This window comes from Balaenoptera physalus (genome assembly GCF_965194825.1).
Source record: "Balaenoptera physalus genome assembly, chromosome: 14".
In the NCBI taxonomy this organism is placed as follows: domain Eukaryota; kingdom Metazoa; phylum Chordata; class Mammalia; order Artiodactyla; family Balaenopteridae; genus Balaenoptera; species Balaenoptera physalus.
The window spans coordinates 62213266-62225498 of record NC_138893.1 but is presented as its reverse complement, the minus strand read 5'-3'; the positions used below and the strand labels follow the sequence as shown (position 1 = coordinate 62225498).

The following is a 12233-nucleotide window of genomic DNA, read 5'->3' as shown; positions in this document are numbered from 1 at the left end:
CATATAGACAATGAAGACTGTGTACTCTCATCAACCAATGGAAAACTGCAGATGTTAAGTGTAATAGAAGTGAAAACTACAGCCCATCCTTTTATCCGTGTAGTATTTGGGTTGAACCATACGAAACTGCCCTTTTATACCTAACAACACCATGCCCTGCCGTTTAAGTTTTGAACCAAAGCTATAACCTCTCTATTAGTGGTTATCACCTTCTCAATTTTACCTTGAGCCTGCATTTTTACACGTTTTAGGAACCATCGTGTTTCACACGTACATTAGAAAGAACTTATAATGAGTTGCAAGTACGCTCCAGGAATGTCATCGCCCACCGATGTTCTAGGTCCATTCACAAATGTTCCGACACACATGTATATCTGGAAGCTTTAAAAGCAAAGAGAGTGATAAGTCCCCACGCAAAATTCCATTATCCGATCAAAAAAGTGAACAGCGCCTTAGGTTTTCACCTGTCTCAGCTACATAAGTTTAAAATGCACACCCTGACTGACTTTGCTTTCCAGCCACCCTTTCACACCCCCGAAGCTAAGTGCCTATGTGGATGAAGCAAAGACATATGCAGCCGAGTACACCCTGCAGACCCTGGGCATCCCCACCGATGGAGCCGATGCCCAGACCGCAGCTGCTGCTGCCGCTTCTGCTACCGCATTTCCAGGTATGGAAAAATAATGCCAGAAATGGCACCCTGCAGAGAGTGTTTGGGAGACCCTCTTTGGGACCATGGACTCACAGAGTTATCTGTGAACCCCAGCTACAATCAATCTGATTTACACCACCTGTGACCAAAAAGAATTTGCCCGATGAGTGAGCCATTAAAGTACAAGGCAAGAGAATTGAGCTGGGAAGCCGAGGGGGAGGTCTAGTCTCAGCTCAGCTATAAGCAGCTGTGTGACCTTGAATGAATCAATCTCTCTGCGTCTGGTTTGTTTGGGTTTTTACTTTTAGTAAGAGAGTTTAGAACTACTACATTCTACTACTACTATATTCATGGATGATGTTTATTTGAACTCTTACTATGTGCCAGGCGCTGACTTATCTCAGCAACGCTCGTGACATCACAAGAGACAGGTTCTATCATCATGCACATTGTACAGATGAAGAAACCAAGTATCCCCAACAGAAAGATTAAGTCATTTGGCCGAGGCCAATCAGCTTTTAAGCAATCCATGGACTCCCTCCCCAACTCTAGTCTTCAGTTCTACTCAATTCTACTGGTATTGCTTTGCTTTCTGAAAGAAATGTGTAGATCAGATTTTTAAAATTATTTTAAGACAAAAACTCTATGTGTGTGTGTGTGAGAGAGAGAGAGAGAGAGAGATGGAGAAAAAGAAAAAGAGAGAGACCATTTCAATAAGTGGCTAATCAGGCTCATTTTATCTGTTCTATAATTTAGGTCTGGGGCATATGCTGATTACTTAAAGTAAAGCCTATTTGTAGATCAACATGCCTTGAGGGTCACATTTAAAAGACTTTCCCCCATTTATTATGTACCCACAACAAATGCTAATAGTTAAAAATGAATCCTCTAGAGATTAAAGAGGACCAGACAAGAAATTTCTTTTGGAAATTTTCCCTCAGTAGTTAGTTTGAGCAACTCCACTCTTTCTTAGTAATGAAAGTTTAGGTCTTTCGAAGAAATCTGTCATTCTGACTTGTCATTGTGTTGGCATACCTCCTCCCATAAGCCCAAATCAGAGAGTTCTGACTAGGCTTAGAAATAAGACATTCCTATCAATTGATTAATTCATATATTGGTCCTGTGTAGGTATGAGAACTGCTATATACCTCACATCCATAACACCTGAGCTGGCTCTCATTTCCTTTTATTTCTCAAAACTAGCAAATGTGGCCTCCATTCTGGCAAGTGAAGCCGAAACTAATCATGCTTCCCGCACAAATGTGACCTCAATTCCAGCTTTGTTCTTAGAACGTGGAGAAGATGTGTGATGCACATCTTCGAGGTTATCAAGGCAACAGCTGCCACTGCCGAGGGCCAGGTCCCTCCTGGGCTGTGCTGCAGCCATCAGCGCCATGCTTGCTTCCCATACAACAGGGCGTTGACACATCCATGTTCTGGGGACTTGTGCCAGGCTTCTCAGTTCTTGCAGAAAGTTAAGGCCCTGTCTTGCAGAAAGCTGTACCCCAAAGACACCAAATTAATGTACTATAAAAATAAATGAGCCACTGCCAGGAGAATTTTAAAGTTTGCTTTCACATTGGAAAGGATTTGCTTTTTGCCCAAAAATGTTTTATCTTATCCTCACTTTTATTTGCTCCTACAAGAAATAAAAAAATTATTTAGAGCATGAGAATTGCCTTGGGAATGCCTAAGAATTTGAGAAGATCTTTTATCACTTGCTATGGAGTCAAGCAAAGAATAATAGGCTCCAAGGGAAGAATCTATTGAAAACACAAATGCTCTTGTACTTCAGAAATTAGCCAAATTGAAAAAGAAAATTCAATTTTCTTTTCAAAATCCCTAAAGATAAAACCTATGCTACACACGCACATACACGTATATTTTACTTACTTACTTTAGAAATACTGCTTCCAAAATTATGAAAGTAATTGTTAACATATTTCTCATATCCTTGGAAAATGTACCAAACTTCACTAGCACATTAGTCAGCATTACTGCCCAAAGTGCACGAGCCAAGGAGTGGATTCAATTTTTTTACAAATAGTCCAGCCAGCTTCCCATCACCACTTCCTGAGAAGCCACCAGAAAGAAATCGATGTGCCTGGGTTTGGGCAGACTTCCACAACACATAAACCAAATGGGCTTGTTTTCTTTCTTTTTTTAAAATCAGGTCCCTATTTGCTGCTTAAGTATACTTTTTCCCTTTTTCTCATCATCTTTCACAATTTGGGGATCATCTCAGAAATAACCAGGTTTGGGTCTAAAACATTAACAGGAAAATACTGCTTTTAGATAATAGCTATTACGCTCTTTTCTTCAAAAGTATTAATCAGCTAGACATGATAGTAATACGAAAGCACATGAGTATTTCCTTATCACTCAAACCCCTTAGTTCTCTGACAGTGAGGACAAGCACTAAGACCTCTGCATACACCAAAGACAGCTCGATGGTGGGGTGAGGTATTTTTTTGTCCTATCCATTTAGACCAAAATGTGGACACCCTAGGTATTTGCTTTTACGGTGCTATATAGAAATATGCTAAAACTTTAACTATTTCTCCTATTGGCCTACCCAGTCCCTACAACCCTCCCTGGGTAAAGGCAATGGTTTTTAATATTTTATTTAGGTAAGGGTGGGGATGCAGCAGAACCAGACCCACAGGGCCCACCCCGATCTCCTTGCCAACCATCAACTGCCTCCCCTCCTTTACAAGTTCTGAGACCCTCTGAAAAAGTTCTGAACGTCAAACTTTAATCAGCTCAGCATCCTGTCAAGTTTCTGTTTCTTGGGCTCTATCCCCCATGTTGCCAGTTTTCTAAGAGTGAAACGATTCTGTTATAAATGGTTGACCCCACTTTGAGGAACACTCTTCCCTAATCAATGAGTCCAGATATTACGTCCCCTGAGGGCACCTTTTAAAACGTACACGTTAACTTTTGGCTTTAAGCAATACGTTAAATTTTCATCTTTCATAAAGACGATAAGCCAAAAGGAAGCAAATCCGAATCCCTTTCATGAAGTTTCCTCTGCCTTCTCCTCCAGGCTACGCTGTCCCTAATGCAACTGCATCTGTGTCTGCAGCGCAGCTCAAGCAAGCGGTGACCCTGGGACAAGACTTAGCAGCATATGCAACGTATGAGGTCTACCCCACTTTTGCAGTGACTGCCCAAGGGGATGGATATGGAACCTTCTGAAGACATCTTGCTTTTAAGAATAAAACACACAAAACTCAATCTAGAAGAAATACACCTCTAACTTGGTCCCCTAATGATCACAAGTAACACTTGTCCCAGAGTGATGCCTTTTCTGAGACTGTACAGCTTAAATTGATACTAAATGTAGAACCATGATATGAGAACTTTATTTCTAATGAAATCCAATGTTAAGGAGCCATTTATCTAACAGGAAGCTAAAGAGCCATTGCCCCCAAAAGTTGTTCTTCCAAGGTTCCTGAATGTCTTGGGAGTATGTTTACAAACCCTGACAGAGTGGAGAGAGATCTTTTAGCCAGCAAGAGTTCAGGGGCTAAGCAGACCAGTAACAACCAAGGGGGCCAAGGAATTCCAGAGTCTTAACCCCTGGCTCACAGCTGCTTTTGTAATACACAAAGTCACAAAAGGCAGAGGGACAGTAGGAGATGCTTTTCCAAGCACGTTTCCCGTTGCCCACTGCATGCGGCATGTTCACAGCCTGGACCTCGTGAGAGACTATCCAAGGTTTAATGGCGTCAGCATCATTTCAGTCTGAAAATTCCATCCAGTCAATTTGTCATAGGTCAGGATCTTCTCATCCCCTGCAGCCCCTGGGGACTAGGAAATTGATGTGATATGTTACAGCTATTGTTAAAACAAATCCAGGCCCATCGTTTATTAAACTCATTAGCTCACACCTCTTTTTCCCTAGAACTCCTATGCTTCCTAAAGATGCCCACAACATAATAGTCATGCCAACTTGAAATGACTTTTTCTCATTTTAAACATTTTGACTTTTCCATATTGATTTATTTTCATCTCAATTTCATTTTGCTCATCTCCAATATCATAACAAATAAATCTAATCTACAGCATATCATTTATGATACTTTTTGCTATTCAGCAAATTGGCTGAAAAGTCATTTCAAAGGGAGGAGTGAAGATTTACTCTCATTTCTATGATGTTTTTGTAGCACCCAGCCCACCATCCAGCATTCAGAGACAGTTATTAACCTGGGTTCAGCCTTGGACTATCTAACCCACTTATACTAAATCTGCCAAGAAATCCACTGCCTTCTCTTCCTTTTACTTTCAATAAGTATCAGACACCTTTACCATATCTGAGTCCTTTGGTTTTGAAGTTATCACAGGAGAACTTTATATCCATCACTGATTATTATTAGAAGCCAATTTTTCAGATATTCAGCAAGGGTGTTATTTATCAAAATCTCCTAGAGTTTTGGGTCTCTTCTCTAGAACATCTGAGGTGAGGGGGCTACAAAAACTGGGGAGTAGAAGGCACTGCTTTCTTTCCATACTTATAAATGATGGCTTTTTGTTCAAAACAGAAATAATCAAAGTCCAAACACAAAATACCCATTACTACCACTCCAGTCTCATTAGTGGTTTAAGACATACAGTACTAGATTTCCATTTCCCTTGGCTTTTGTAAAATTCTGCAAGACTAAAGGGAAGACATAAACACCAAAGCATAGAAAACTTTGTCAACTCTTGAATGGAATTCTGTGACCCCAGATCAGGCCAGATTCCAATGAAAATCAGGTAAATTCCAACAATTAAGAGTCCTTGTAACATTTCAGTTCTATTAACTCCAATCTGATATCAAAGGTCTCAAGGTTACAGCTGAAACTCTGAAAGGCCTCATGCTTTCAGCTTTGCTTTTCATATTTCCGAGGACAGTGTTTCCCAGACTTGACTGCACATTAGAAATACCTGGAGAGCTTTTCAAACTGCCAATGCCAAGGTCACACCTCATACCAACTACATCAGAATGTCTTGGGATCGGAGAGCCGGACATCAGTTTGTTTGTTTGTTTGTTTGTTTTTAAAGATCTTAGCTGATTCAAGTGTACAACTAAGTTTGGGAACTGCTATACTCTTTGTATTTCCACTCTATTTTAATACTTTTTTTTTAACATCTTTATTGGAGTATAATTGCTTTACAATGGTGTGTTAGTTTCTGCTTTATAACAAAGTGAATCAGTTATACATATACATATATCCCCATATCTCTTCCCTCTTGCGTCTCCCTCCCTCCCACCTCTCTAGGTGGTCAGAAAGCTCTGAGCTGATCTCCCTGTGCTATGCGGCTGCTTCCCACTAGCTATCTATTTTACATTTGGTAGTGTATATATGTCCATGCCACTCTCTCCTACTAGAGAATGAACTTGAGGATACGGGGAGGGGGAAGGGTAGGTATTTTAATACTTTTTTATTTCACTTTTATTAAATAGAAAAATGCAAGAAAAAATTGTCTAAGTTAAAATAAATAGCCAGATCATAGTTTTACATATATTCATCTCATGAAAAGTATGAATGTGAATATAATTCATACTGGCTTCAAACTAACTCTTGGGCCAAACTAATTCTAAGTATGAGAAAGTGAAACATTCCTCCTTAAGCAATTCTTAGGTCCAAATTTACACTCCTCCACAGACCTGCTTTCATACTCAAGGAGAGTAATTACAGTGGAGGCAGGCAAATTGCTAATCAGTCCAAAGAAGCATTCCAAATTCCAAGAACAAAAGTTTTAATGTTCTTTAAAATCTTTGAAAATAAACATAAAAAGGCACTCTGCATATCTAGTATATGCAAAAAAGAAGTTATGATACAGAGGAGTTTTAAATTTAATCAAAATGAACAATTAGTTAATACAGGAATCATCTTATGAGAAAAAAATCATTGTTCCAGATTAAATCATAATCATTTTTTTAAAAGGTTAAGAGCAGAGACATAAATATACAATAATAGCAAAGTATCAAGAAAATTACCACTGGAATATCATCTCATTACTTGCTCAAGGAAAAAAAAGTCACAAGTATTCATAACATTACTTCCTGAGAACTAGTTTTATTCAAGTGAGTAGATGTGGTTTTATTTTTTGCTGAAATCTTACTTTATTCTAGTAAAATCTAGAGAATTCCATTTAGAACATAAATCATAGAAAGTATCAACGTGTTCGCCATTCCATATGTTTGCATTGCCTTTGCCCAAATTACGTAATGTAGAGCAACTCCTGTTATGATGAGTTTGAAACTTTAAAAATTGGGATTTTAAAAAAAATCAAGTGTAGAACCAAAGGTTTATTTTGCATTACGTTTATATCTTTGAACTTCAGAAATTAGCACTTATTTAATACCTATCATACCTTGTGTATCAATATCTCTTTTTCTATTTCTTACTTTATTGCTTAATAGAAAAAAATCTTCATAGAAACAAAATTAAAATGAGTCAACCCACTAAGTGACAACAACAAAATACCCAAACCAATAATTTAGAAACATCTAGTAAATTAGGATTGGGTTTCTAAATGTGGGTAATTAATAGCTTAATGAGAATTAAAATCAGCCCTATGTTACTTAGGAGGAAATGAAACAGCAGTGAGATTAGATATCAATTTCTTATCTAAAAATGCTTCCTCTTCTTAAATTGCTATACTTCTCTCCCACCCCATTAATTTAGCTAGAATTGCCTTTAACTGCCACAAAATATAATTTTCCTAGATGACTATTCACACCCATCCACCCCCGCCCAAACCTGGTATCATGCCAAACCACACGGTATTCGGGTGACAGCACCCAAAATGCTGCTAGAAAGCTACCTCGTGTTAAGAAAATACTGACTTCAAAAAATATCTAACAAATGAGAACGTATTTCAAAAAATATCTAACTAATGAGAACGTATTTCCAAACCACAGGTGTTTAACTTTCTAATGATGGATGGAAATTAAATTATAGCTATGTATTGCTAATAGCTATGCAGGAAATTTTAGTCGTATATAAAAGTTTTTTTAAAAAAACATTCTTCCAATCACATAGATTAGCTTTTCAGAAATATTGCTTCAATATAATTTTTAATTTATGTTAATTTTCACTATATTTTTAAATGACTATTTTATCGTTCTTTCTTGGGCAACTGGGTCACAATTTGAATTCATGGGGATAGGGAAACTTTCCAGGGTGCCTTGGCAAAATAAGGGTCAATAAAGAAAGTTAGGATTTTCAGTAAACTGTCTTGTATTCAAAGCTACAAAGTTTGATAAAGTTTATTATTGTTGTGCAACTCCAGCCCTGTCCCAGATTTCCTGAAAGTAACTTACAACTAAAAGGGAACAATGTGCCCAATATTCACACAAGGCCACGATCATGTATTCCCCCCTTGCACTCATATAGAAGTCTCCAGGGGGTGAAAACATAGCTACAACTTAACCTAGAGAATTGGTACTTTTTATATTTTGTAGATATATTTTTATATATTGTAGAGACATCTGCTAAAGACAAAACTAAGTTTCAAATATGACACCATAAGTGAACTTTATGATAAACACTTTTAAGAGAAAATACTAATAGCATAATTTAGGAATTTTAATATACTTACTGAAAGAGAAACTAGGCAACAGACATTCCTACCTGACAGGCAACGGTTATCTACTGGGTTTTGTTAAATTGATTGTCAAATCTGATGCTGAAATTTCACTTCATTCTAGTGACATCTTGAAAATGCTCTCAGTTTAATGAGAACATATTCATAGAAAGTGTAAAGTATTCACAAACTGTATGTTTGTGTTTGCCAACATTAGAACAAAGCAAAGCAAGTCCTGCTATAATTAGTGAAACTATTAGGAAAATAAGATTTGTTTTCTGACCTCCATACCTATCTCTTTACTTATGGAGTAAAACATTAAAAAAATTTTTTTTTACTCAATAAAAAATGAGTACAGAATATTCTATTGCCCCCAAAATGTCCAACATTTTAAAAGCCAGCTTTTTCTTACAATGTTGATACAGAATATAGAATGAACAAATTTAATAGGAACAGCAATGTATACCTTGAACACAGACTCATTTATGGGAAACGGCAGACTTTATGCATCCCCAGCTACCCTCAGTTTTGTAGGAAAGAGAAAAGAACACCTTATACTTTAGCTAATAGTGAAGAGAAGTTCATAACCAATCTAGAAGTAAAAAGTAATTAGAAAACCAGAAGCCTTCATTCATTCAAAAGTGCCTGGAATAAAATATAGAACACTTCTGCATCACCTCTCCCTTGTGGACTTTTCTCCTATTTTGAGAGGGAAATCAAGAAAAAGAATATACCCCATTCTCTCTTCACATATGGTACTTTGTCTAAGGGGAGGAGAGATACCAAGAAACAGGTCTTTAAAGAAAGTTAGCTGCCAGCAGGAATTTCTTGAAGACAGAAGGGTATCCACCCCACTCATGGTTTAACACCATCTCTCTGGAGTGACAATACATCCTGGTTTGCCAGGGCAGTACAGGCTTATGTCTGTTGTCCCACTATAAATATTAACAATCGACAATTAAAATGAACAACTGTCCCCCTTACTCTCAAATTTGTCTCAGTTTAGACAACAGATTATACAGTGACCCCATCTTTATGGCTCTTTTTGTTTTTTTATTGTTGTAGAATTGGCTTTATCCTCTCTAGAGCACATACAGCTTAAACTAAAAGGCCCTGCCACTTCTTTCTGACTGGGGTAGGATCATGGTGAACACAGAGGAAGGCATCATCTTCTCCACTCTTCAGTCCACTCCCCATCTAGCTGACCCTCTACTGCCCCTTGCTGGTCCTAATTTTCTTCCCACTGCCCCTGGGCTCTGGGTCCTGAGTTCTGCCTTTTGTTGACAGAGCTAGCAGCCACTTGGCCACGTGGCCACGCAGAAGAAAAGATGAAAGATAGCTCTTGGGGGCATGTGCTTAGCCTGTCAAGGTCAAGAGGGCATTAGTAGGGTCTTAGAGCATTTGCTGGGTTCTTTCTTCCTTGAACCAAGGTACCTACACCTCAAACTAGAAAGGACTTCCTATGTAAATCTTCATATTAAGAGGCACGATGTCTTTTTCCCTCCTTCTGTGTTTTCCAGATTTGCTCAAACACTGACTCCCTTCTATTTAACTTCACCATTATGTTTGCTCATCAACTATCCTTCACCCCAAATCATCATATAATCCCATATAAAGAATTTATTATTTTTAATGGAAAATAATGTTAACAGATAGTTTCCTTTTTAACAGGAATTCCTTTTCACTCTTCCTTTATTCTCTTTACTAATATTGAGAAGTAAACAAATTTTACAGTCTCTATTGCTATTAACCCACAAAACTATTCTTCATAGAATGCATGATCAGTCTATGTTTACTATGCACCTACTCTTATGCCAGAAACTGTGAATACAAATCTATTTCTAAAAATTTCTTCCCTCAGTGGAGTACACAGTCTAGTGATCCATTCTGCAGTTTTTAAAACTGAATATAATTGCACGTATTTAAGTGTGTCGTCTGGTAGGTTTTGTCACTTAGTCAGAATCCCCAAAATAAATCGACTCTGTTCTAAACCTTGTTTCCACTATCACTGCCAAACACTAGGTTCGTATAGTAAGCCTTTTTAAAGACGAATTTAACTCTTGATCTATCATTATTGCTACTTAAGTAAAATGAGTTTTCAAATATTTTCCCCAGGAGAAATATAACAGACTATGCAAAAATTTAAAAAGAAGAAAAAATTTTAGTTAGAGACCCAGAAGGAGCTTTAAAACATGGAGTTGACAAAGTCACATACTGATTTATGATGTTAATGAGCAGGGACGCATGCTTTTTATTTACTTGAAAACAGTTTGGTTATTAACAACTTCTATTTTCTAAATACACTTGTGTTTATAAAATTAAAAACTCCGCGTAAAAAGCCTTATCTATACCTATATTTTTTGCAATAAATGATTTACAGTGAAGTATACCTATTTTCAAATGTAAATTTTATTTTGAAACTTGGCATTTTCTACAATAATTTATAAGGGATCTTTGGGTTCACAGGCTGCAGATAAGTCTATTAAATCAATCTGTCATTATCACTGGTTCAAATATGTAATGTAATTATTGGCATTTTTATACCTATTTCTTCATGAGTTCTTTTTTCTACTTTTCTGACTGCAATATAGCCAGGTATTATTATCTCTTCTCTTAATGAAAAGCATGCTGTCAGCAAAATGTATGTCTAGTTTCTAGATGTTAAACAATCTCTTCTTTTCCTTTTTTGTTATTATTGACATTATTTATGTGAAGTTAGTTAGCTGAGGTACCAAGAAACAAAAACAGTATTAAAGAGTATGCATAAGGCACTTATTTTTGTACTTTCAGTACAATGTTTTATAAAACTCTGTGATCTATCTCTATATACTGAGTAAAATTACAACATTCATTCATTGGGAAAATAATCATTGGTTTGGAAGATAATGGGCACTGTAGAATCATAAATCACATGAAATGAGAAATAACGCAATATTGTGATGAGTAGTGTAATTCCAAGATGGTAAAATGATTTTAATTGAATTTTCAAGCACCATTATAAAGTTTTTAAAAGTATCAACATGTGTTGCTGATTCATTTTTTCTTTCCTGAAAACTAAAGTTTTGCTCTTTTTCAGTAAATACCTAAATATTAATGATCCATAATTGCAGTGTCCCTTTGGTGACTTCCTTACATTCACATCTTTTATAAAATTTCCCTCTGGTGCATCTTCCGAGAATAAATGTAACTTTTAATGATTGAGTGCATTATTTTCCAATCAATAAAGAAAACAAGAGGAATACTAAGAAACAAAAAAAACAATGAGAAAACATGACTCCAGAAAGGTAAGTGGGCTCTGAAGTCAACATTTACCCTGGGGGTATCTGCTGATCCCTTAATGGACGGGAGCGGAGGTCAGTAAACCATCCCTGGAGGACCAAATCCAGCTGCCTGTGTTTTGTTGGCCCTTGAGCTAAGGATGGTGGTAGTATTTTTATAGGACTGAGCTAAGATGTTTTTTACATTTTATAAAGTTGTTTTGAAAAAAAGGAAGAATTTGTGACAATGCCCATAGATGGCATATAAAGACTAAAGAATTTACCATCCGGCCCTTTACAAAAAGTTTGCCAACCCTGCACTAAGCCAATACCACACATTTTGATGGTACTAACAGAATACCTTCTGTTACAGGTAGCATCCCACGTCTAGGTACCAAATTCTGAATCAGCTAGGATTAGGTTTGGCTGCCAGGAACAGTCCAAAATGGCAGTGGTTTAAATAATATAGCAATTTATTGCTCCTCATCCAAAGTCCCAAAATGCAGTACAATGCTGGTATTGTGTTTCACAATATCATGAACAGAAAGTCTCTTCTGCTGCTTTACCTGCATGGTCTCAATCTCATGATCTAAAATGATGGCACCTACATTCTACATAGGAGGATAGAGGCAGGACAAAGAAGAAGAGGAAAAGACAACTACTAGCTTTCCCTAAAGGGAATTTACTGGAAGCTGCCACACAACACTATGGCTTCCATCCCATTGGCCAGAACTTAGGCCTAGCTG

General features: G+C 37.2%; 1 protein-coding gene across 5 annotated transcripts in view; it reads left to right on the top strand.

Annotated features, from left to right (window-relative positions):
* The window catches only part of A1CF (APOBEC1 complementation factor), an 87230-nt gene extending 75981 nt beyond the window's left edge, over nucleotides 1-11249 (top strand). For all 5 annotated transcript variants that reach the window (XM_082423720.1, XM_082423717.1, XM_082423721.1 and 2 more), the window contains 2 exons: nucleotides 519-670; nucleotides 3699-11249. In XM_082423720.1, the coding sequence (XP_082279846.1) occupies nucleotides 519-670; nucleotides 3699-3850 (304 nt within the window). In that variant the 3' untranslated portion in view covers nucleotides 3851-11249. The remainder of the gene's footprint in view (nucleotides 1-518; nucleotides 671-3698) is intronic.
* Nucleotides 11250-12233: the final 984 nt, after the last annotated feature.